This window comes from Garra rufa, chromosome 19 (assembly GCF_049309525.1).
Source record: "Garra rufa chromosome 19, GarRuf1.0, whole genome shotgun sequence".
NCBI lineage: Eukaryota > Metazoa > Chordata > Actinopteri > Cypriniformes > Cyprinidae > Garra > Garra rufa.
The window spans coordinates 40652248-40679365 of NC_133379.1; the positions used below are offsets into that span (position 1 = coordinate 40652248).

The window sequence follows — 27118 nt, forward strand, 5'->3', positions numbered from 1 at the left end:
AAATAAAAATAATTTAAAAAATTTTTTTTAAATAATGGGGACTAAAATACTAAAGAATAAAATAAAAAAAGATAAAAGTTAAGATAGTCAAGAATGACAAATAAATTATAAAGAAAGACAGAAAGAGAAAGACGGAAGGAGAAGGGAAGGCTTCTGACCTCATGTATTTAATAAAGCTTTTACATTTAAAAGCAAAAGTGAGGAACTGATGGAAATATTCTGATGATTTTAACATGGTAAAATAAAAATAAAATGCGGTTAAACAGAGCAAAGAGTACTACAGCAAAACAAACAAAACAAATTTAATTAGTCAAGAAAAAATAAACAAATGAGAAAGTAATTATTCTATTTAAAAAAATCAAATTAAATTAGAAATAAAAATGCTGAATAATACAATTTTTAAAAAAATAATAAAGGTCAAGAAAGAGACAAAAATAAAAATGATAAAACATTAAAACTATTATTTATAAATAAAAACAATATTGTATTTTTTTATTATAATGGGGACTAAAATACTAAAGAATAAAATAAAAAATGATGAAAAATTTAAATAGTCAAGAAAGACAAATAATGCAACATTAAAATAATTATTTATAATTTAAAAATGATTAATGAAACTAAATATAAAAATGTATAACATTATGAATGAAGGGAGTTTCTGTGGGAATTTTTAAAAAATAAACAAAAATGTAACAAAACAAAACAAATTTAATTAGTCAAGGAAAAAAATTATATTCTATTTTAAAAAAATCTAATTAAATTGGAAAAAATACTGAATATTGCAAATATTTAAAAAATAATAAAGAAAGAGAAAGAGACAAAAGTAAAAATTATAAAACATTACAACTATTATTTATAAATAAAAATAACATTTTATTTTTTAAATAATAAGGAAAGTCAAGAAAGACTAAAATAAGAAATTATGAAAAATTTTGTGCTATTAGTTTTTAATTTCTATTTAGCTTTATTTTTTTACTGCAGTCTTTATTTTTAGCACTTTCTAAATTTAATTTATTTTCATTTATATATATTTATATTTTAGTTTTTCATACAATGTTTTTACTTTATGTTACAACAATTCTAATATAATTCTAATATGAATATATTCATCTAATATTTCTGTTGTATTTTATTTAACATTTGTGTCCTTTTTATTTAAAAAATATAAATAGTTTTAATTTATTTTTATTTTGTTCCATACATGAACAATGATTATTTAATACTTAATTTTCATGCTTTATTATTTATTATTATTATTATTATTATTATTATTATTATTATTATTATTATTTATTTATTTATTTATTTATTTATTTTTTATTTCAGTTTAAGTAAATTCAGTACTTCAACTTAAACTTGTTTATTCCAGTTAGTTGCCAAGGCTAAATTTTTAATTAATTAATTTGATATTTTTCATCTAATATTTATGTTGTATTTAACTTTTTTGGTCCCTTTTCGTAGTTTTAAAATATATATATAATTAGCTTTAATTTATTAATTAATTTTTTTTTTAAGTAATTTTAGCACTTCAGTTATTTTTAGAGAAGGACAATGGTGTTTAGCAGTAAAAGATTACAGGATGCTCATTTTTGGCTGAGTGATTGTGGGAAAGTCATTCTCATGGAGTTCCTGCAGTCTCTCAGTCTTGTAGTTAATTAGGGGTTAGTCGTTAACCCAGACCTTAGAAGACTAATGCTGTTTATTTGCCACAGAGCTCTTTTGTGAAGCTGCGTATGTGTGTGAGAGAAGACAGAGATGAGGACCAGACAGCCTACTGACAGCAGCTTTCAAAACACACACACACACACACACACACACACACACACACACACACACACACACACACACACACACACACACACACACACACACACACACACATAGAAACAGTGTTTCTGAGTGTTTATCTGTTCTAACAAACTCTTTTGGATCTTCATATATGACTTTTGTGCTTTTAAAGTGTTTAGAGGACTTTTATTTTGAAATAGAAGTTATTTGCTTTGTAACTAATCCAAAAACATCACTTGTGGAAACTAAACTCATTAACATACGATCAGCTCATTAACATAGGACCGCCCACATGACCAGCCCTGATTATAATAGAGGTCATTTACATAAAGCTTTTAAAGGTACAGGAGCAAAAGTCTGTTTAACTATATTTTATTTCAGTATGTTTTTCATCTTTGCTATTTCTGTTGTATTTAATATTTTTGGTCCCTTTTTTATTTTTTACAAATATATAATTAGCTTTAATTTATTTTTGTTTCAGTTTTTTTTTTTTTAGCAATTTTAGTACTAATTTAGTAATATTTCTAATTTATATTTCAAAAAAATTTTCATGTAATATTTTTGTTGAGTTTCTTTTTTTAGATTAAAACCTGTAATTTTTGTCTTCTCAGAAGCTTCTCATCTAATATTTCTATTTTATTTAATTCAATAATTTAATATTTAATATTAAAAATAGTTTAGAAATCATCATGATTGATATTTTTTATGTTTTTCATCTTTGTTATTTCTGCTGTATTTAACATTTTTGGTCATTTTAATTAGTTTTAAATATATATATATATATATAATTAGCTTTAATTTAATTTAATTTAATTTTTATTTTATTATATATTTTTGCCAAAATAATAATATTTCTAATTTTCAGTTTTCCATGTAATATTTTTAGTTGAGTTTCTTCTTTTTTTATATTTCTATTTAGCTTAAATCTTTTTATTTTATCATTTAAATTCATAATTTATTTAGGTTAGGCAACATTTCTAAGTTTCATTTAAGCTTCTCATCTAATATTTCTATTTTATTTCATTCAAAAATGTAATCATTTTTAATAAACAGTTTAGAAATCATAATGATTGACATCTCAATGATCAGCTCATTAACATAAGACCGCCCACATAACCAGCCCTAATTATAATAAAAATGATTTACATAAAGCTTTACAGGAGCAAAACCAGCCTGTTTAATGGATGGGAAGTGATCATGAAAATATGACTTAATCATAAAACTCTGAGCATCTAAATGAAAAATAAATGCTATGAAAGCACAGAATATGTCTCTTTCTTCTCTGAGGAGGTTCTTCAGGGTGGTCCAGGATCTCATGACATCTGTGACGAGAAGACCAGACCTGGTTTTAGCAAATTCCTCTCAACTACAAAAAACCCAGGCCAAATTAGCAAAGCACTTTCAAAGAAAGAGAGAAAATTGCTTCCTGGTGACTGTATTAAATTAAGATGCTATTTTTCTACACAGACGCTCAGAGCCTAGAAACATCTACTCCTCCTTTATAATGATTATTTGTAAAAATCAGAATAATGAAAATAATGTATAAAAATTAAATGTATGTGGTGAAAAAAAAAAATATAAATAAAAAATAATATATATATATATATTTAAACTAAGTTTATTTTTCTGACTCCACTGGCAGATATTAGACATTAAATTAACTGAAAATTTAAAATTAAATAAAAAAAAGTATAAAATTACACAAAAATCAAAATCTTAAAGAAAATAAATAATGTAAAACAAACAAAGATAAGCATTAAATAAACAACAAAATATGAAACATAAAATAAAATAATCAAAAAATAAACAAATCAATAAAATATATTTTAAAAATATATATAAATAGACAAATAATAATATAAATATCATCAAAGATAGGCATAAAATAGCTAAAAAATTTAATAAAAGTATAAATAAAAATATTAAAAGTATTAAAAGATAAATAAACTATATAAATATAAATATAAATATAAAAATAAATAAATAAATAAATAATAATAATAATAATAATAATAATAATAATAAATAATATATAATAAATAATACAAATTAAAATGTTAAGTTAAAATCCTAGACCACAAAACTAAATTTAATCAATTAAAATTAATAAAATGAAATAAAAATGATTTAAACATATTAAAAAACTAAAACTAACAAAAATTACAAAAAACAAAAAACTACTAAAGCTTCAATTTAAAACTTAATAAAAATTATATATATACATATTTAAAAAAACTAAAACTGATAAAAAAAATTAAAAACATAAAATTAAAAACTTTCAAATTAAAATGAAAACTTAATCAAAATTATGCATATTTAAAAACGACTAAAAATACTAAATACTACACAAAAATACTTAAATGCTTAATAAAATTAAATTGAAAAATTATTTATATATTAAAAACAAAAACTAATACAAATGGCAACAAAATTACTAAAACAAAATGATTCATACAAATAAAAAAAACTGAAAAAAAAAAAAAAAAACGCAACAAAATCACTAAAACTAACTATAATCGAAATAAAAAAAAAAACGTAAAAATAAAATTAAATCTATAAACAAATTAAAATAAAAAAATTAATTAATATAATAAATATTTTAAAAATCTAATAGACAATAAATAACACAAATATCAAAGATAGGCATAAAATAACCGAAAACAGAAAAAAAAAAAAACTACAAATGCCTATTTAACTGTGTATTTATCTACAAGTGTATGTGTGTGTGATTTCAAGGTTACCGGCCAAATCAAATATCCATTCATCAAACGGCCAAACAATAGAGTGACAGGGTTACGGGCCTAAAAATAAATGGCTTTGGTCCAAACAAAAGCTGGAACAAGAATATCCTGCAGAAAAACCCCAGAGAGCCGCGGCGGGAAACACAACGCTGCTCATAGTCACATTACTGTGAACGGAACAAAATAACTTCCTGTGTGAGATGATGAGGCGGATTCTAAACACAATACTGTATTTAGCGGCAGTGGAGGGACCTGGAAATAAAGAGGTCACAGGGTCACGGACCCGAATAATGGGACAACAGGGTCAGAGAGACGGGAACTCGCTTGAAACAATCAGATCAAACGCTTAAACACTGTTAGAGAAACTCACTTCAAGGTCATTCACTTTAAAGCACTTTTTGCTAAAAAATAACAACATTAAAGAGAAAAATCTAATAAATGAGCAATAAATCATACAAAAATTGAAGATAAAATAAACAATAAATATTACATAAAATTATACAAATAAAAAGAATATTAAATAGGACAAAGAATAAAATAAACAAAACTAAATGAGCTATATAAATAAGCCAGAAGATCAAATAAGCAATAAATAATACAAATATTAAAGATAAAATAAAAATAATTAATAAATAAATAAATTCTGAAAATATTAAAGAAATTTAAAATAAGCAACAAATAATACAAATATTGAAGATAAAATAAACAACAGATAACACATACAATTATAAAAATAAAAAGAATATTAAATAGGACTAAACATACAAATATAAGAACACAAATAAATAACCTATATAAATATACAAGAAAAAATTCTAATAATAATAATAATAATAATAATAATAATAAATATATTAAAGATATGCATCAAAGAAAAATATTCATAAAAGAAAAATCAAATAAGCAATAAATAGTAAAAATATTATAGTTAAAATAGACATTAATATATATATATATATATATATATATATATATATATATATATATATATAGGACCAAAAATAAAATTATCAAAATACTAAAGATAAGTAAAAAAAATCTATCAATCAATCATACAATTTTTTAAAGACTAAATTAAAAGGGCAAAAATATTCAATGAATAAACAATAAAAAAATCTAATTATTCAAGAAAAAATAAATTAAATAATAAAACAAAAAAATAAAATACAAAATGAACTAAAGAAAATTACAAAAACACATCAAAATCACTAAAACTAACTACAATTTAAATAAAAATATCAAAATAAAATAAAATCTATAACAAATAAAAATAAAGTAATAAAATCAATAACTAATACAAATAATTATACATATTTTAAAAAATAAACTAAAGAAATAAATAGACAATAAATAATACAAATATATACATAAAATAACAGAAAAGAGAAAAAACTACAAATGCCTGTTTAATTGTGAAATAATTGAAACAAAAACAATAACTAATACCAATAAAAACAATAAATTAAAATGTAAGTTAGTTGTTGGGTGACTACTTGACTATCCCTGTCATTCCTCTCTAAAAACCTCAGTGATGATAAAAACAAACAATAGGTTAATATGTGTGTGTGCCATTGACAGTGATCTCTGCTGTCTGTCAGCGCGACTGTTTTTCCCAGATGAACTCTCAACATTTCTTTCCCATGATTTCATGAATCTACAGCACACACACACACACACACACACACACACACACACACACACACACACACACACACACACACACACACACACACACACACACACACAGCTGTTCTCTTGCAGTGCTCTGGTTCTCGTGTCTTCTCACAGGTTCAGAGGATCAAGGATTTTCATGAAAGAAATGAGCACTTCCAACTCACACAAGCTTTTTAACAATACAGCATGTCAAATTAAACACTGCACATGTTCATAGAATTAATACAATAAAATAAAATGACAATATCATAATTTATTTATAATTACTACACTGTGAAAAGTTTCCACCGGTTTTAACTTAAAAACATAAGTTTAGCAGCTGCCTTAAAATTTTAAGTTAAATCAACTTAAAAATACAAGTCATTTTAACTTATGACAATAAAATTACTTAAAATGACTTTTAAGTTGATTTAAATTAAAAATTCAAGCTGCTTAACTTAAGTGTTTAAGTTGAAAATGGTGAATTTTTTTTTTACAGTGTATATGATTTATGTACAAATGCTTTACTTTCAAAAACACCAGGTTTAAGGGCAGACACTGCTGGCAAAAACACTGTTGTTTCAGTTTCAAGTTTAAGATTTTGGGATTTTTTTCAGATTAGTGGAAAGAAAACATCCAAAAGACAGTTAAGTCTTTCTTTTATAGCACTTAACCTATTTGTGTCAACAGATTTCAATTACAATACATATTTTTAAAGGCCAAGAGTTTTTTTTCCTACACTGAGCCATAAATCTCCACTTCAGTAGCACTTACACAAACCAAAATTTACATTTTCATTCTTGTGTATATTCTGAAGGTTTTTACAGAGGGATTTGTTCATATATAATTTGCATGACAGTAATAAAAACACATGGTTTTCTGTCTGTTCAAAGTTTTATTCTGAATTCTGACAAAATGAGACCTAAAATCCCCTCTGTAAAAATATTTGACTCTAATGTGTCAAAAAAAGTTTGTGAAACAGACTTCACCCAGTGTTTAGATTTTTGTACTAGAAATGTATGCAAATTAGTGCATGTTTAATTAAATAATGGCACATTTGCATACTTAAACCTAGCATTTTAGAAAACTTGTAATACAAAAAATGTTTGCAAGTATCAATGTAATCAATCAACCGAGTAAGTAAAGTGATAACTGTTAGTTCATGTTCACCTGCAGTATCTCGCCTTAAAGGAGTAGTTCACTTTCAGAACAAAAATTAACAGATAATGTACTCACCCCCATATAATGGACTTCTATAGTGCCCAGAGTTTGAACTTCCAAAATGCTGCTTCAAATGGCTTGAAACAATCAAAGCTGAGGAAAGAAAGGTCTTATCTAGCAAAACAATCGGTTATTTTCTGAAAAAAAAAAAAATAAATAAATAAATTACAATTTATATACCTTTTAACCTCAAATGCTCATCTTGTCTAGCTCTGTGCAGAGATATAAGGTATATAAATTGTAAATGTTTTTAGAAAATAACCGATTGTTTTGCTAGATAAGACTCTTGTTCCTCGTCTGGGATCATTCAGAGCCCTTTGAAGCTGCATTTTCAAACTCGGGGCACCATAGAAGTGTATTATATGGAGAGAAATCCTGAAATGTTTTCCTCAAAAAACATAATTTCTTTACAACTGAAGAAAGCAGAACATGAACATCTTGGATGACAAGGGGGTGAGTACATTATCTGTACATTTTTGTTCTGAAAGTGAACTACTCCTTTAAGAACTACATAAAAAATGTTAAAACAAATGTAAAAATGGTTCCACTCTAATGGAGTTCACTACTATGTTTCTGATGGATGACAGACTGAAGAGATGAAGAGTTGCTAGATGAAGCAGCAGTAGGAGGCGCTGGAGAGCTGATGAACACTGAGTGTAAGTGTGTGTGTGTGTGTGTGTGTGTGTGTGTGTGTGTGTGTGTGTGTGTGTGTGTGTGTGTGTGAGAGTGTGTGTGGAAAAGTGTGATGACAAAGCGCTCTCTGTACGCCTGCGTTTCCACGGCGATGGGAGAGGGGCGTCTGAGCAGCGAATAGTGCGTCTTTGTGAGTCCCAGACACACACACACACACACACACACACACACACACACACACACACACACACACACACACACACACACACACACACACACAGGCATAATTACGTGCTGTTTCCTGTGTTGTAGTCATGGCTGGCTGTTTGTGTGTCTCTGTGGCCCAAAACAGCATTTTCTCAGGCTGAGAAAAAAAAACATGTCGGGCTTCAAACCTCACCTGAGTCTCAAATCGCCCTTAAACTGGTTTAGTGGGCACCACACACTTTTGTAAGTAAATATAAGTACTTGAAAAGCAACACTGCATAAACATTCAAATTTGTCTAAATATTGTCTTTTTCATTAGTATAGACAAGTAACATAACTGTACTGTGCAATAAATCAAAATGCTCAAAAGTTTAGGATCAGGAAGACTTGTAACGGTTTTTAAAGAAGACTTTTTCTGCTCATCAAGGCTGCATTTATTTAATCAAAAATACAGCAAAATGTTATTACAATATAAAAAATGTTTTTTATTTTAATATACTTTTAATATTATTTATTTCTGTGATGCAAAGCTGAATTCTCATTTCATTTTTTCCATCAGCTGTTACTTAGACTGATCATTGTTGGAAAACAATATTTTTTTGGAACTTTTTTCAGGATTCTTTGATGAATAACAAGTAAAAAACAATTATTTAAAATATAATTTTTTTCTAACAATGTAAATCTATGCTATTTCTAATTCATTATTACTAATATTACTATCAATAAAAGTATTCATTTCTTTCAAAAAGGAAATAATAAAAATAATTAATTAATAAACTAATACAATACATATATAAAAAATAACAATAAATAATACAAATATTAAAGATAAAAAAACTAAATTTAAAGAAAAATTAAAATAAAAGTGAAATATTAAGGACTAAATACAATAAATTACAAAAGATGTTCAATGAATTAATCGGAAAAAATAATACTAAGGATGAAAAAAAACAAAATGTAAATATAAAGTAAAAAAATCAATCAATCAATCAATTGATTATAAAATTATTAAAAGACTAAAATAAATCACAAAATTATTCAATGAAAAAAGTTAGTTTTTTATATAAATGCATATTTTTGTATTTTGTTTTCAGTTTGATTTTAAAGTTTGTCTAATTGTCTAACTAATAACTTTTATAAGTTTTAGTTTTTTTATTTATATAAAATGTTATTAATTTTTAATTTTAGGTTAAATTTTGGTAATTTCTTGTATTTAAATAATTTTTATTTTCATGTTGTTCAATTTGTTTTTTTAATATGCTTATATTAATTTTTTTAAATTCATTTCTTTAGTTAAAAAATTAAAACTTATAGTAGTTTTTTTGGATATTTTTACTCTTTAAGATTGTAACTGTTTTTGCAGTGAAAACTAAATATTCCTGGTAATATTTATAATTAATGAATTAAATGTGGGTCATTTGACACCAGACTTTTATCATTGCATACTGACTGTCTGCACAAGCAGAAACAGGTTAGAAATGCTCTGAGCGCGGGTTAATCCAGAGTTGTAGGTGAGTTCTGTGGAGTAATCTGAAGCGTCTAGAGATGGAGATGCAGAGATTAAGGTGTCAGAGCTTTAAACACACAGTAATGGTGTTTCAAAGCGCCTCCTTTTAGGATGAAGAGAGTCTGAGCTGCAGGAAATCATCTGTCGAGGGTCTATCGCGCTCAAAGCCATCAGATCCACCACCGCTAAATGCCTGACACGCTCACAGAGAGACTAACGCTCAGACAACACAACAACTATAAACACACCAGTTCAGATGAGCCTTTAGAGTTACTCATTTATACGTATCATAACAATTTCACTCAGAAACTGATAGTAAAATTGATAGTAAGTTTCGTACTGTACATATTCTGTACACTTTGGTAAATGCACTCATGCTGAAGTTCCCACACTGCAGTGGTCGTATCATGTAACGGTGAACAGCCATTTTGTGTGTGTTTGTGTCTCCTCTCATCATGTGAGCACCTGTTTTCAGCATGAGCTCAGCTCTCGGACGGCTCACATCAACACAGCAGCAGATCTCATCCAGCTGTTCCTCCACTGCTCTTAAAGACACAGTACACTCATTCACCTCATCATCTACTCATTTCACATTCACTTACACTGAAAACAGCAGCGCCAGCATTCAGCTAAACATCTTCTTCTATTTTTTTCCAAAAGAAGGGAATGCGTTATACGGGTTTGGAATGACATGAGGACGAGTAAATGATTACAGAACCACCGGTTTTACAGATTTTAAACTAAAATGTAAGTCTGAGCTGTTTCAAATGGAAGAAACTTGCACTGACTGATATTAAAATATATCAGTGACTTTTTATCTCAAGATCCACACCTGTAATGTTTTTTCTAAGCATGTTTATGAAAATTACTTGTTTTAATTAAACTATGGCCTAATCCTGGCTTAGTCTAAGCTTTGTCTGTTAAACCAGGCCATAATAAACTGAAATTTAATAAAATAATAAAAAATAGTTGCCAAAGGAACATTTTAATTTTAATTATGTTAAACTTAAAATTTCAACCAAATATATATATATATATATATATATATATATATATATATATATATATATATATATATATATATGTGACCCTGGACCACAAAACCAGTCATAAGGTTAAATTTTACAAAACTGAGATGTATATAGAATATGAAAGCTCAGTAAATAAGCTTTCTATTGATGTATGGTTTGTTAGGATAGGACAATATTTGGCCGAGATACATCTATTTGAAAATCTGGAATCTGAGGGTGCAAAAAAATCCAAATCCTAAGAAAATCACCTTTAAAGTTGTCCAAATTAGGTTCTTAGCAATGCATATTACTAATCAAAAATTACATTTTGATATGTTTACAGTAGGAATTTTACAAAAAATCTTCATGGAACAAGATCTTTACATAATTTCCTAATGATTTTTGGCATAAAAGAAAAATCAATAATTTTGACCCATGCAATGTATTTTTGGCTATTGCAACAAACATACCCCAGCGACTTAAGACTGGCTTTGTGGTCCAGGGTAACATACATATATATATATATATATATATATATATATATATATAGAGAGAGAGAGAGACAGTATAAACAAAAGCTAATTAATTAACAAAATGAAAATAAAATTAAAAACTAATACAATTAAAAAAAACACAAAAAATTACTAAACCTTCAATTTAGAACTTGATGTACAGTATACTGATAAAAAAAATAAAACTGATAAAATGTAAAAAAGTAAAATGACACTTAATTGAAAACATATTAAAAAAACTAATATATAAAACTAATATATATATATATATAAACAAAAACAAGAACGACTTAATTTAACAAAATGCAAATAAATACGATTTAAACAAAAACTAGTAACAATGACAAAACAGAAAAAAATTACAGATTATATGTAAACACACAAAATGACTAAAACTTTGATTTAAAACGGAAAAAAAGACGTATACATATTAAAACGACAAACATAAAATGACAAACTTTAAAATTAAATTAACATTTAATAAAACATGAATAAAATTGAAACTAAATTATTTATACATATTTTAAAAAATACAAAAAATTACAAAAACACACAACAAAATCACTAAAACTAAAATTTAAGTAAAAAAATAAAAATATAATATAAAGTAAAATCTACTGCAAAATATGAACAAAAAACACTTTAAAAACACTAATCAGTCTGTAAAGTGTAAATGCATTACAATCCAATGTCATTACAGCACACACACACACACACACACACACACACACACACACACACACACACACACACACACACACACACACACACACACACTCTGGTGAAAGTGAATAAATAAACAGGCATGTCAGTGAGACATTGAGCAGAGATTCAGGACCTGGTCAACATCGAAGCTCGTCCAATCAAACGCCTGAGCAAACCCACGCCTGCCTTTATTCATTTATGTCATTAAAACACTGGAAATATGCACACACAGTCCAAACAAAGAGCACTTCTTCATCAGAAACACATCAATCTCAATATTTGCTTTTTTAAAATACAGCTCAACAAACTTTTAGTGACTCAACTTTTGCACTTCGTCAAGAAAACATGCGTGCATGCTTGTGCAAAACATTCATTTTCAATAATCCATGACTATTTTTATACATTTTATTCTATTCATGTTTCGACGACTACATGAAAAAAATTGAGTGCATCAAAAAGGGTTTACATAGAAATGTGCTTGTAATAATGTGTGTGTGTGTGAGCATTATATCTTCTTTTCTTCATGTATTCTCTTTCTGTTCTTTATTCTCTCCAGCTGTTTGAAGCTTTATGGATTGTTTCAAGTCTTAAAAAAGCCTTAAATGTGGAAAATATTACCAGCATCTTCCTTTTGAAGTCTTGTTCTCCCCCGCGCTCTGTTATTTCCTGTATTTAGTCCTGCGCTGCTTTACTTTAAGTCAGACGAGAGCCAACATTGCTACCCACAATTCTTTACTCCAAACCTGAACTAATAACACTTTAAATAATAACTTTTGACCAGTAGGTGGCGGTTTTATTTTAGTATCATTGAGATACTATTATACTTTTTGTTAACATTTTGAATTGGATTTTTAAAATTTCTTAAAAGTTTCTAAACTTTATTTCAAGTTTTAAATTTAATTGTGTATTTCTGTATTTTTTTGTAATAAACAATAATTCAAACTTCATTGTTTTTAATTATTTTTTATTTCAGTTATTTTTATTTAAATACAACACGCTTAACGCTTGAAAAATAAACATAATTCAGAAATATGTCCATGCTTTAAAATAAATAAATAAATAAATAATATATAAATAAAGTAAGTTTATTTTTTTTTCAGTTTTAGATATTCTAGTACATCAAATTAAACTAAATTAAAATGTTTTTTTAAATACATATAAAATATATTAATTTATATTTTTTAAATACAATTAATTTTTTTAAATATTTTATTTCAGTTAACATTTATTTAATTTCTAGTAGCTATTTTTAATGGTTTTAGATAATTTTTAAGAAATAATTATATATAATAATTCTATCAGTTTCATTTAATTGGTATTTCAGTTTTAGATATTCTAGTACATTAAATTAAACTAAATGTAATGTTTCCTTAAAATATAAATATATATTTTTTTGTAATATGCCTTTAATATGCCTTATTTTATAGATTTTACTTATTAATTTATATATATATTTTTATTTAAACAAAAATGAGAAATGTTTCCTTGGCAACTGAAATAAAAATTATAATTTAAATTATAGTTTATTTGTTTATTTATTTAATTTCAACTAACTTTTTTAAAATACAATTTTTAATGTTTTTTTTTTAATATAATATATACATATAAATATTATATATAATAATGCAACCCACATCATTTTATATAAATTCCTATTTCTTGTTTTAGTTATTTTAACATCAAGTTATAAAAAATGATAAATGTTTCTTTGGCAACTAGCTGAAATATCATAATTTTTATGTATTGTTTAAATTAAATAACTGCTTTTATTTATTTATTTTATTTTATTTTATTTTTTTATTTAAACTAAAACAAACTAAAAAATGTTGCCTTGTCAACTAACTGAAATAAAAAATGTTTTTTTTCAATTTTTGTATATATATATATATATATATATAAACATATTTTTTTAAACTAAAACTTAAACACTTAAAAAATGTTGCCTTGTCAACTAGCTGAAATTAAATGTTTTTTTTTATTTCAGTTAAAATGTATTTAATTTCAAGTAACGAAAATGTTTATATATATATATATATATATATATATATATATATATATATATATAAACTATTTTTTTATTTAAAACTTAAACAAAAAAAATATATAGAAATTTTAAATTTATATAAAATATTTTATTTTAGTTAAAATGTATTTAATTTCAAGTAACGATTTTTTTTAAATATATATAAAATAACTATAATAACTCTGTAAGGTGGCGCTGCATGCATGATAGATAGATCTAAACAGGCTGATCCAGACATGAATGACCATATAAGAAGAGTCAGAGTGAGATGTCTGACTCGCATTATCATCATCCCTCCACAGGAAGTGTCTCCAGACAGCGCAAAGTCTGAGGTCAAAAGTCAGCGGTTCTTACCATGAGCGAGTGTCTGTTGGAGGGCAGCAGTCCAGAGCTGTATCCGGCGCTCAGGCCGCCCATGGCCCCGTTGTGAGAGTGAGACGGAGTGATCAATCCGTGCATGTCTGCGTGAGCGCCGGCCATCGCCGTGGACGGACCGACCGCATGACTGCGCAACACGTGGATGGCATCGTCCAGCCGCTCCAGTCTGTCCTCGATACGACTCTGCTGCGGGACCACAACACAATAAACATCAATTCTGTTTCAAACTCCATCTAGTATCTTCTCCATCTGATCTCACTGATCGTGTCTCTTACCAACGAATGCAGCGGCGGCTCGTAATTCGGGGACGAGGCTCCCTGACCGTTTCTGGACCAGACGGCCGTACTGGCAGCTAAAGAGAAAACAAAAAGAACAACATCACTGTCAACAACAACCGTCTCAACATCCTGATTTACAAAACCAATGTTGAGATTTCATAACTTCAACTTTTGACCAGTAGGTGGCAGTCTTACTTAACTACCACTGATATACTATTAGCATTCTCTTTATTGGAAAATATGTAATAAAATAAAATAGTTATTTAAAATAAAATAAACATTAACTGAAATAAAATTAAATATATAAAAAAAACGTTTTTTTCAACTTTTCCTCATTTTAATTTAGTTAACTTAATGACCTAAAATAACTAAAACTAAAACTGAAATAAAAATCAATAAAAACTATTATATACATGTACTGATATATATATATAAAATATATAATATATGTATATAAAATATACTGATATAACATACAAAAACATATAAATATAAAAATGAAAACTATTTTTACTTTAGTTAGCTGCCAAGACAGCATTTCAAATTTTTGTAAAATAACATAAAATAAAATAAGATAAAATAAAGACATAGCAAAAAAAGTTATAAAATGAGAAAAACACACAACTTTACTAAAATCAGCTTCCAGAAGAGATCAGATGTGCTAATACATTAGCCACTCAAAACTCATCTGTTTAGTTGTGCATTTATTGATTGAGCACTGTGCTACGTCCGAACAGATTGCATTACTCTATGTATAATAATTTTTACTGTGTTAATTAATTTTAAATCAATTTTTAAATCATCTTAAATGTTCTTAAATTCTCTGTTTTTATTGTTGTGATTATTATTATTAATTTTTATGATTTTTATGATAGTATGATTTTAATTCCTTTTATGTACAGCGCTTTGAATTACCATTGTGTATGAAATGTGCTATATAAATAAACTTGCCTTGCCTTGCCTAAAACTAAAATTAAAATGGAATACTTAAATACAAATATATAACAAAAATATAACAATATAGTGATTTTAAAAATGACTGAAATAAAAATAGTTTTCATTTTTAATATTTTATTTAATTTGATATTATTGCAGTTTAAATTAGTAGTCAAAATGAGAAATGCAGCTTAGGGAGTTGAAATAAAACTAGGTTTTCATTTTTAATATTTGTGACCCTGGACCACAAAAAGGTTAAATTTGACAAAACTGAGATGTATACATCATATTAAAGCTCAATAAATAAGCTTTCTATTGATGTATGGTTTGTTAGGATAGGACAATAGTTGGCCGAGATACATCTATTTGAAAATCTGGAATCTGAGGATGCAAAAAAATCAAAATACTGAGAAAATCACCTTTAAAGTTGTCCAAATTAAGTTCTTAACAATGCATATTACTAATCCAAAATTACATTTTGATATATTTATAGTAGGAATTTTACAAAAAATCTTCATGGAACATGATCTTTACTTAATTTCCTAATGATTTTTGGCATAAAAGAAAAATCAATAATTTTGACCCATACAATGTGTTTTTGGCTATTGCTAAAAATATACCCCAGCGACTTAAGACTGGCTTTGTGGTCCAGGGTCACATTTTTATTTTATTTCATTTTATTTTATTTTAGTTTAGCTGAAATAAAACTAGTTTTAATTTTAATTTAATTTAATTTAATTTAATTTAATTTAATTTAATTTAATTTAATTTAATTTAATTTAATTTAATTTAATTTAATTTTACAAACAAAAAATAAAAATGCTGCCTTGGCAGCTAACTGAAATAAAACTAGTTTTCATTTTTAATATTTTATTTTATTTCAGTTTTATTTCATCTCACTTGAAGCTTTCTGAATACGATGGTTTTGCTTTTATTTTCAAGTGTCTGATCATGCTCAATCCTTGATGATGTAAAGTCTTTCTTCTGGCCTAAAACATTCCCCTCATTTCCTACAAATCCATATTTCCACATTAATCCGACACTCAAACGATCCCAATTAGCCATCATTCACTCCAGTGGAATAAATAACGGCATCTTCTCTTTGTAGTCCAGTTTTGTTGAAGTGAGAGTGGAGACGATCAGCTGGTGGGCCGTCGGACGCGTGACCCTTCCTTTGATAGGTGACGACCCTCATGCTAATAACGCCTCGTTACTCTTTCATTCCCGCGTTCAGATGCAAACCGGTACGCGGCGGGCCGGTTCACGGCGGTAATTAGAGAGGAGCGGCGTTCTCCCTGACCTTCACCTGTTTGCGTTTGCGCCCATCCGCTCATTACGTACGTCGCTTCTAATTATGCTGTGTTTTTTCAAATCGTACTTCTTTACAGAAACACGCATTTCAGGCGCTTCCCCGTATTATTAAACCTCATTTACAAATGCTAATTAGCACATAATTACAGCCACATTCATGTGCAAATAAATTTTGCATGTATCCGCGCCGCCGCCAATGAGAAAATTATTAAATTAGTTACTTAAACTTCCCTCGCATGTTTAAGTTTAAATATTAATTTGCAGTTGCGCATTTAATGGTTGGTGGTCTAATAACTTTGGCGCTTTGGAGAAATAGCAATTAGGCGGCGACCGTTTCCATGGCGACGCAAAATAATGACTCGTTAATCAGAGTTTGAAATCAGTTTGAAGAATGAAACATGAAAAGCTTTTCAACTTGAAATCAAACTACTTCAGCAGTGCACAGTGTGTATATTAAGTCATTTATTTTATATGCATAAAATTAATTTTAGTGTCATTGAGATACTGTTTTTATTGATGTTTTGAGTTTGTTTAATTGTTTTTTAATTTAATTTTACATCTTTTTAATTTTAATTTTAGTTAAAGTTTTAGTCATTTTATACTTGACATTTTATTTCCAGTGTGAGACAATCATCTGACCAACAAAAGCTATTATTTTTTTGTATATAATAACTTTTTTGTACATATTTTTATTTATTTATTTACATTTTTTTTTTTTATTTCCAGGATAACTGGAATAAAGCATGTGCACAAGTGGCAAACAAAAAACAAACAAAATTACAAAATATAATTATTTTTTAGTTATTTTAGTACTAAAAAAAAAGTGTCTTTGGCAACTAGATGAAATAAAATATAAATAAAATTAAAGAAATATTTTATTTCTGACTTGACGTTTCAGTTCCAGTATGATGTATTTATGAGATTGAACAAAAAGTAATCTGCTTTTATGGTAATTTTTGTTAAAATTTTAGTAATTTTGTTGTGTGTTTTAATATGAAAATAAAATAAAATAAAATAAAATAGTTACTTAAAATAAAATTAACATTAACTGAAATAAAGTAAAATTTAAAAATTTTTTAATTTAGTAAACTTAAGGACCTAAAAAAAACTAATACTAAAACATTCTGAAATATATATAAATCAAAAACTGATATAACATCTAAATGTAATATACTGATATAACATACAAAAACATAAAATATGTAAACATATAAAATATAAAAACTAAAAATTAAAAATGAAATCTATTTTTATATCATTTTTTAAAAATAAAATAAAATAAAATAAAATAGTAAAAGAAGTTATAAATACGAGAAAATATGAGAAAAACACATGACAAAAATTACTAAAACCTTAACTAAAATTAAGATGGAATCACATAAATACAAATATATATATATATATATATATATGTGACCCTGGACCACAAAACCAGTCATAACGTTAAATTTTACAAAACTGAGATATATACATCATATGAAAGCTCAATAAATAAGCTTTCTATCGATGTATGGTTTGTTAGAATAGGACAATATTTGGCCGAGATACATCTATTTGAAAGTTAGGAATCTGAGGGTGCAAAAAAATCAAAATACTGAGAAAATCGCCTTTAAAGTTGTCCAAATTAGGTTCTTAACAATGCACATTACTAATCAAAAATTACATTTTTATATATTTACAGTAGGAATTTTACAAAAAATCTTCTTGGAACATGATCTTTACTTAATTTCCTAATGATTTTTGGCATAAAAGAAAAATCAATAATTTTGACCCATGCAATGTATTTTTGGCTATTGCTACAAATATACCCCAGCGACTTAAGACTGGTTTTGTGGTCCAGGGTCACACATATAAAATATAACTTAAAAAAAACATGAAAATTATTCAGAATCATACTATTTCATTTCCTGTATGATATATTTATAAGATATACAAAAATAATCTGCTTTTAGTAAATTTGAAGTCTGCTTTCAACTTTTTTTCAACTATCTATATAATTTTTGTTTTTCAGTTTTAGTTATTGTAGTATAATATTTCCTTGGGAAACTAGCTGAAATCAAATAATTATCTTTTTTATTAAATACTATATTATTTAAAATAACAAAAACGCTTTTTAAAAGTTTTAATTTTAGTTAACTCTAATAAACCTACTGGCATATACTGTTTGTAAATACGATTACTCACTATATGTTGCATAGTAAACAGTAAAGCAGAAAGTAATCAGGTGACTGACATCAGTGCAAACAGCTGTGTGTGTGTTTAAGACTCTGTTGAGAGTAAACACACACAAACACAAACATGTGCAGTGTGTTACCTGTGAGCGAGGGAGGAGATCCCACAGGAGTGGACGGGTTGGATGAGAAGCTGTTATTGGTGTGATCGGGGGAATAGATCTACAAGCACAACAAACACACAGCAGTGACAAATCAGAACAAACACACACATCATCATCATCATCATCAGGCTGAAACTTCATCCCTAAAGGAATCAGTGTGCATGAATCCACATTCATCTCAATGATTTGGCAACATGAAATCATACTTAGTGTTTACTTTCGAAATAAATGTCTCAGGTGATAATATTAACATTGAAATATAAACATTTATATTCATATTCATATATGCTTTTTTACTACTTTTTTATAGAAGCCTCTTTCCACCGCAGGATAAAAAAGAAATAAAAATGGTAACTGGGACTTTTTTGTAACTTTTTTCCAAATCCAGACGTTTTTTTCTCACATTTCTTAGTTTATTAATTTTTTTTTATTAAAAAAATATATATATATTTTTAATTTGTTTTTAAGTTTATGTTTTGCAATTATGACTTTTTTGCTTTTGCCACTGAATAAAAATAAAAACATAATTGCACTTTTTTTGTCACAATTTTGACTTTTCTTCTCCGAATTGTGAGTTTATATACACTGCCGCTCAAAAGTTTGGCATTGGTAAAATTTTTTAATGGTTTTTAAAGAAGTTTTTTATGCTTATCAAAGCTGCATTTATTTGATCAAAAATGCAGAAAAAAATTAACATTGTGAAATATTAGTTTTTATTTAAAAAATAAATCTTGTGTAACATAAACGTCTTTGATGTAACTTTTGATCAATTAAATGCATCCTAGATGAATTAATATATTAATTTCTGTAAAAAAAGCTGTATTTATTTGATCAAAAATACATTTTTTTTTTAAATATTGTGAAATATTATTTTAATTTAAAATAACTCTTTTCTATGTGAGTAAATTGTAAAATGTAATTTATTCCTGTGAAGCAAAGCTAAATTTTCAGCATCATTACTGCAGTCTTAATATTTTTTTGGAACCTGTGATTTTTTTTTTTTTTTAAGATTCTTTGATCAATAAAAGGTTTAAAAAAGCATTTATTTAAAATAGAATAGTTTTCTAACAATATACACTACTGTTCAAAAGTTTGGGGTCAGTACATTTTCTTTCTTCCTTTATTTTGAAAGAAATTAATACTTTTATTCACCAACATGTTAAAATAATAAAAAGTGATAGCATAGATTTACATTGTTTGAAAAGATTAATATTTTAAACAAATGCTGTTCTTTGTAACTTGTTATTCATCAAAGTTTCCTGAAAAAAAGAATCTAAGCTTCCAAAAAATATTTGGCAGCACAACTGTTTCCAGCATTGATCATTCAAACCTTTCTGATCAAAATTCAGCTTTGCATCACAGGAATAAATTATATTTTAAAGGATATTAAAATAAAAAACATTATTTTATATTGTAATAACATTTTTCAATATTATATTATTTTTTATCAAATAAATGCAGCCTTGATGAGCATAAAACATAAAAAAAACATTACAAGTCTTACTGATCCCAAACTTTTGAGTGGCAGTGTAATTTTGAGTTCATATCATGCAATATAAAAAAAAAAAACATGCCAGAATTGTTAGATATAAACTCAGAATTCCTGAAAATGACAATTACCTTTTTTATTTTTTTATCCTATGGCGGAAACAAGCTTCCATAACTTATCAGAGAAAATGTTTACAACATTAACTCTAATAAGAGAGGTTAAATGTGCTGTGAATGTGGTTTCATGGTGTTTTAGTGTATCTGTATATTGTTGTGTCTGCATGAGACCTGGTCACTCACGGAAGCCAGAGCCTTTCCTAACGCGTCTCCCGTCTGCGAGCTGCTGGCCGCTGCACTCGACGCTCGATTCGCTGAAACACAACAGAAAAAAGTATTCACTTTAAATAAACACTCACTTCAAAAAGCTTAAGACCATTTAATATGAGACAAAACACGGTTTTAAATAAGCTAAAAAAGTCAGGAATTATATTTCCTAATTTGTTCCCGACTTAAAAGCGAAATTTCTAGTCCTAGAAAAGCAATGGAAATAAAATGTTTAAAAAATAAAGGTAATTCATATCATGCATACTCATTTTTCTAGTTATGTCAAGCTCTTGTGAAGCAGATATTGTCATTAGTAAGTTATAAATATTTTAAAAATATAATAATTTCGTATATATTAAATAATGAGCCCTTAAGTTTTATAATTTATTATATTTTAATTTAATTAGTATTATTTATTATTTGATTTTTTAATGACAAATTAAGTTTCTGTAAAATGTAGGTAAACCTTTAGTAGGTAAAATGTAGGTAAACCTTGAGTCCAAAAAGTTTTAGACAATTAATATTTACTAACATTTTGAAAACGGAAATTGTTCATGTCATTGACGAAACTGATTTTTTTTAACTGAGAGATGGCGGAATGACTGCCGCTCATCAGCTGATCACAAACAGTGATTGATCATCTTAACATGGCAAACCGGTTGATTAATTACTAATGTTGTTGGGCAGCTAAACCTGATCACCTGTAGCTCCCTTAGCTCCTTCTCATTCATTATTCTAATAGTCCACCTCAGCATTTGCTTTATTATACACTGTGAGAGAGCGTCTTAATTGAAGTGAATCAAATCTTTCCTCTGCTTTGATTGGGCAGAGACTCACGCATGACGCTGTCTGTTCCGTTAGTGGTGGCGGAGCAGGACGCCGTGCTGTAGTGATTCGTCCCGCCGCTGCGATGGAAACTGGACATGGGAGGAAGACTGGGGTTAATCTCAGCTGACGAGTGTGACGGGTAACTCTGAAAAAGACAGACAGAAAGAATATTTGAGACAGGTTGATTTCATTCAAAAACAGTTTATAAGATTTTCTGTTCATATATGTTAGATTTACATGGCTGTTTATACACCTTGTATGGTAAACACCATCTATCTATCTATAAATAACTAAATACAGTAATCAGTGTTCTGTATTATTATCTTTGACTTTAAAAATGCACTCACGAGTCTGTCGTGCGGATGCAGGCCACAGTAGCTGCTGCTCTGAGCGCTGTGTGTGGAGTTTCCCAGCATACTGTTGTATCCGGGCTGGTTCATACTGCCGGACGAGCTCCATGGGTCTGTACTGTGATGACCGTCTGAAACACACAAACAAAGCATTTAGCGTTTTAGGCCAATTCTATACAACTGCTAGGGTGTTCTGACTGTTTTATATAGTTGCTATGCAATTGCTAGGGTGTTCTGAGTGTTTTAGGCGGTTGCTATGCAGTTGCTAGGGTGTTCCGATTGTTTTATATAATTGCTATGCAGTTTCTAAGGTGTTCTGAGTGTTTCAGACAGTTCTCAGGCTGTTCTGAGTGTTTTAAGCTGTTGCTATACAGTTTCTATGGTGTTTCAGTTTCTATGTGTGTTTCAGACAGTTGCTAGGTTGTTTTGTGTTTATGACACTTGCAATGCAGTTGGTATGGTGCTCTGAGTGTTTTATGCTGTTGCTATGCAGTTGCAAAGGTGTATTGAGTGTCTTAAGACCATTAATATGGTGTTCTGAGTGTTTCAGACAGTTGCTAGGGTGTTCTAAGTGTTTCAGGCTGTTGCTATGCAGTTTCTATGGTGTTCTGAGTGTTTCAGACAGTTGCTAGGGTGTTCTGAGTGTTTCATGCTGTTGTTATGCAGTTTCTGAGTGTTTTATGCTGTTGCTATGCAGTTGCAAAGGTGTTTTGAGTGTTTAAGAACCTTTTCTATGGTGTTCTGAGTGTTTCAGGTAGTTGCTCGGGTGTTCTGAGTGTTTCAGACAGTTGCTAGGGTGTTTTGAGTGTTTCAGGCTGTTGCTATGCAGTTTCTATGGTGTTCTGAGTGTTTCAGATGGTTGCTAGTGTGTTCTGAGTGTTTCAGGCTGCTGCTATTCAGTTTCTATAGTGTTCTGAGTGTTTCAGGCAGTTGCTAGGGTGTTCTGAGTGTTTCAGGCTGGTTCTATTCAGTTTCAATGGTGTTCTGAGTATTTAAGACAGTTGCTAGGGTGTTCTGAGTGTTTCAGGCCATTGCTGTACAGTTTCTATAGTGTTCTGAGTGTTTCAGGCAGTTGCTAGGGTGTTCTGAGTGTTTCAGGCTGGTTCTATTCAGTTTCAATGGTGTTCTGAGTGTTTAAGACAGTTGCTAGGGTGTTCTGAGTGTTTCAGGCTATTGCTGTACAGTTTCTATAGTGTTCTGAGTCTTTCAGACAGTTGCTAGGGCGTTCTGAGTGTTTCAGGCTATTGCTGTACAGTTTCTATGGTGTTCTGAGTGTTTCAGACAGTTGCTAGCGTGTTGAGTGTTTCAGGCTGTTGCTATGCAGTTTCTATGGTGTTCTGAGTGTTTCAGACAGTTGCTAGCGTGTTTTGAGTGTTTCAGGCTGTTGCTATGCAGTTTCTAGGGTGTTCTGAGTGTTTCAGACGGTTGCTATTCAGTTTCTATAGTGTTCTGAGTGTTTCAGACAGTTGCTAGGGTGTTCTAAGTGTTTCAGACAGTTGTTAGGGTGTTCTGAGTGTTTCTGACAGTTGCTAGGGTGCTCTGGGTGTTTTAGGCTGTTACTATGCAGTTGCTAGGGTGTTTTAGGCAGTTGTTTTCGTCAGGTGTGTCCGGTTTACCTGGCATAAAGAAGGAACTGGGAAAGCTGCTGCTCGGTGCTTTAGAGGACGGGTAACCCGGTGAGTCCCGGTTATAATCGGCAGTGCTGGCGGATGGGGCATATACCTGAAACACACACAACACACCGTGATCAGGATGAATAATGACACAATACACACTTTCAATGTGCATTTCACTGCATATTTTTGCAGTGGATTAAGATGCATCAGAGTAGAGATGGAAACGCTGTTCCCAGGAAAAAAATGTTCATGTTCCCAAAGTGTTGCGACACAATAATTTAGTGCAAATGTGAGACGAGCAGCTGCAGCGGATCAGTGATGACATCAGCACACAAACAGCAGAGCATTCCCGTCTGGAAAACTGCGCTGTAATGACTAGCAGGAACACTGGGAACACGCCGGATGGGAATATGGAGCTGGGATAAACACAGCGGATGTGTGAGGACAGAATGGCCCTCAGAGATACACCTCAAAAACAAGAACACAGGCCATGAAGAATCACATCTCAAATGTTTATCCTAGACTAAATGCAGAGCAAATGGAAACTAAGTTGTTTCCGATAACATAAAATTTTTTCTAAGGAATTGTGAAATGTTTTCTAAGGAAAGGTGAAAAATACGAGACAAACGTAAATGAAGCTTAACTGAGAGCTTATGACAACTCCAGAGCTCAAGGGTGGAGTTTGACGAGTTTTATGGAGACCAAGAGACTTCAGCACAGATGGAGGATTTTACTTTCCCATGAAGCACCTCACACACACACACACACACACACACACACACACACACACACACACACACACACGTCTGTGAAAGAGATTAGGCTATGACTTTAGGGGGGTTCAATAACATGGAGATTTTGTTCTGGCTGGTTTGTTTCTGCACCTGTCCACAGTTAACCCACACATCTCTAGGTGTTTCAAGTGCTTTTTAGGCTGTTGCTATGCAGTTGCTAGGGTGCACTGAGTGTTGTTAGGAAATTGCTACATAGTTGCTAAGTTATACTTAGCATTTCAGGCAGCTGCTGAGTGTTTTAGACTGATGCTTTGCAGTTGCTAGGGTGCTCAAGGTGTCGCTAAAATAGTCTGTCGCTATACAGTTGCTATGGTGTTCTAAGTGTATAGTCTGTCACTTTGTAGTTGCTAGGGTGTTGTGTGTGGTTTCTAGGTGTTTTCTTCCTGACTGGTGTGAGGAGAGTCTCAGAGATCTTCTGGTGTGTTGATGTGACTCTCCTGAGTTGTTTTCAGGTGTTTTTTGGTCCAGCAGGTAAAACAGTGCATCTGACCACTCAGTAAAATAGCAACAGACTCTCATCAACAATGCACAAGATGTGAAGAATCATTGATGTCTGGAGCTCAAACGCTGCAGGAGTCTGTTTACTGCAGCAGATCAGGAGCAGATGGAGTGAAACCAGAGCAGTCACGAAAGCCACAACACACACACACACACACACACACACACACACACACACAGTCTCAGCCCTCACACCTCATCAGTGTGACCCCCTCACTGCACCTGTGCTGAACTGACCGGAAACACACACACACACACACACAAATACTCCTACTGAACATACAGCATAACACAGCTGATGCGAGTGAAACAAACATTCAAACAAACTAGAAAACTAAAATTCAGTCTTTTTTTCTGAGAAAGAGAGAGACAGCTGGTTTTAGACTTTACTAAGCGATTTTAGGAGTTTTTGAAAGTTTAAGCTTGCTTCTGTACAGTTACTACCTTACTAGGGTGTTCTGATTGTGTTTAGACCAGTGTTTCTCAACTCCAGTCCTCGGGACCCACTGCTCTGCACATTTTGTATGTTTCTGAGTCTGACACACTCAGTTCAGTTCATGAATCTTTCTACTAATGAGCTGATGATCAAAATCAGGTGCCTTAAATGAGGAAGACATACAAAATGTGCAGAGCAGTGGGTCCCGAGGACTGGAGTTGAGAAACACTGGTTTAGACTATTGTGATGGAGTTGCCAGGTTGAGTGTTTTGAATATTTTAGACTGTTGCTATGCAGTTGCTAGGGTGATCTAGGCTTTTTAGACAGTTGCTAGGGTATTTTGAGTGTTTAGTCTGTCACTATGCAGTTGCTAGGGTAATCTAGGTGTTTTAGACAGTTGCTAGGTTGTTATAAGTGTTGAAGGCTGTTGTTATCCAGTTCCAATGGTGTTCTGAGTGTTTAGTCAGTTGTTATGCAGTTGCTAGGGTGTTCTGAGTATTTAGTCTGTTGTTATGCAGTTGCTATGGTGTTCTGAGTGTGTAGTCTGTCACTATGCAGTTGCTATGGTGTTCTGAGTCTTTAGTCTGTTGTTATGCAGTTGCTATGGTGTTCTGAGTGTGTAGTCTGTCACTATGCAGTTGCTATGGTGTTCTGAGTGTGTAGTCGGTCACTATGCAGTTGCTACGGTGTTCTGAGTGGTTAGTCTGTTTTATGCAGTTGCTAGGGTGTTTTGAGTGTTTAGACTGTTGCTATGCAGTTGCTAGGGTGTTTTGAGTGTGTAGTCTGTCACTATGCAATTGCTATGGTGTTCTGAGTGTTTAGGCTGTTGCTATGCAGTTGCTATGATGTTCTGAGTGTTTAGACTGCCACTATGCAGTTGCTATGGTGTTTTGAGTGTTTAGGCTGTTGCTATGTTGCTAGTTTTTAGTCTGTTGCTATGCATTTGCTATGGTGTTCTGAGTGTTTAGGCTGTTGCTATGCAGTTACTATGGTGTTCTGAGTGTTTAGGCTGTTGCTGTGCAGTTGCTAGGGTGTTTTGAGTTTTTAGTCTGTTGCTATGGTGTTCTGAGTGTGTAGTCTGTCACAATGCAGTTGCTATGATGTTTTGAGTGTTTAGGCTGTTGCTATGCAGTTGCTATGATGTTTTGAGTGTTTAGGCTGTCACTATGCAGTTGCTATGATGTTCTGAGTGTTTAGTCTGTTTTATGCAGTTGCTAGGGTGTTTTGAGTGTTTAGACTGTTGCTATGCAGTTGCTAGGGTGTTTTGAGTGTGTAGTCTGTCACTATGTAATTGCTATGGTGTTCTGAGTGTTTAGACTGTTGCTATGCAGTTGCTATGGTGTTCTGAGTGTTTAGTCAGCTGTTATGGAGTTGCTATGATGTTCTGAGTGTTTAGACTGCCACTATGCAGTTGCTATGGTGTTTTGAGTGTTTAGGCTGTTGCTATGCAGTTGCTATGGTGTTCTGAGTGTTTACTATTTTGCTATGCAGTTGCTAGTGTGTGCTGAGTGTTTAGGCTGTTGCTATGCAGTTGGTAGGGTGTTCT

General features: G+C 29.9%; 3 protein-coding genes across 3 annotated transcripts in view; 2 read left to right on the top strand and 1 right to left on the bottom strand.

Moving 5' to 3' along the window:
* Positions 1-6380, top strand: part of LOC141292844 (uncharacterized) — a 25572-nt gene extending 19192 nt beyond the window's left edge. The window contains exon 5 of the mRNA XM_073824905.1: positions 6318-6380. Coding sequence (XP_073681006.1) covers positions 6318-6380 — 63 coding nt within the window. The remainder of the gene's footprint in view (positions 1-6317) is intronic.
* LOC141292115 (transcription factor 4-like) overlaps positions 1-27118 on the top strand; it is a 360731-nt gene that overhangs the window by 185093 nt on the left and 148520 nt on the right. The window lies entirely within an intron of this gene.
* Positions 9738-27118, bottom strand: part of LOC141292845 (transcription factor 4-like) — a 110695-nt gene continuing 93314 nt past the window's right edge. Inside the window, exons 10-17 of the mRNA XM_073824906.1 lie at positions 23845-23950; positions 22226-22359; positions 21888-22023; positions 21015-21097; positions 19218-19296; positions 14654-14730; positions 14355-14564; positions 9738-9782 (exon numbers count right to left, since the gene is read on the bottom strand). Of these exons, the coding sequence (XP_073681007.1) occupies positions 9738-9782; positions 14355-14564; positions 14654-14730; positions 19218-19296; positions 21015-21097; positions 21888-22023; positions 22226-22359; positions 23845-23950 (870 nt within the window). The remainder of the gene's footprint in view (positions 9783-14354; positions 14565-14653; positions 14731-19217; positions 19297-21014; positions 21098-21887; positions 22024-22225; positions 22360-23844; positions 23951-27118) is intronic.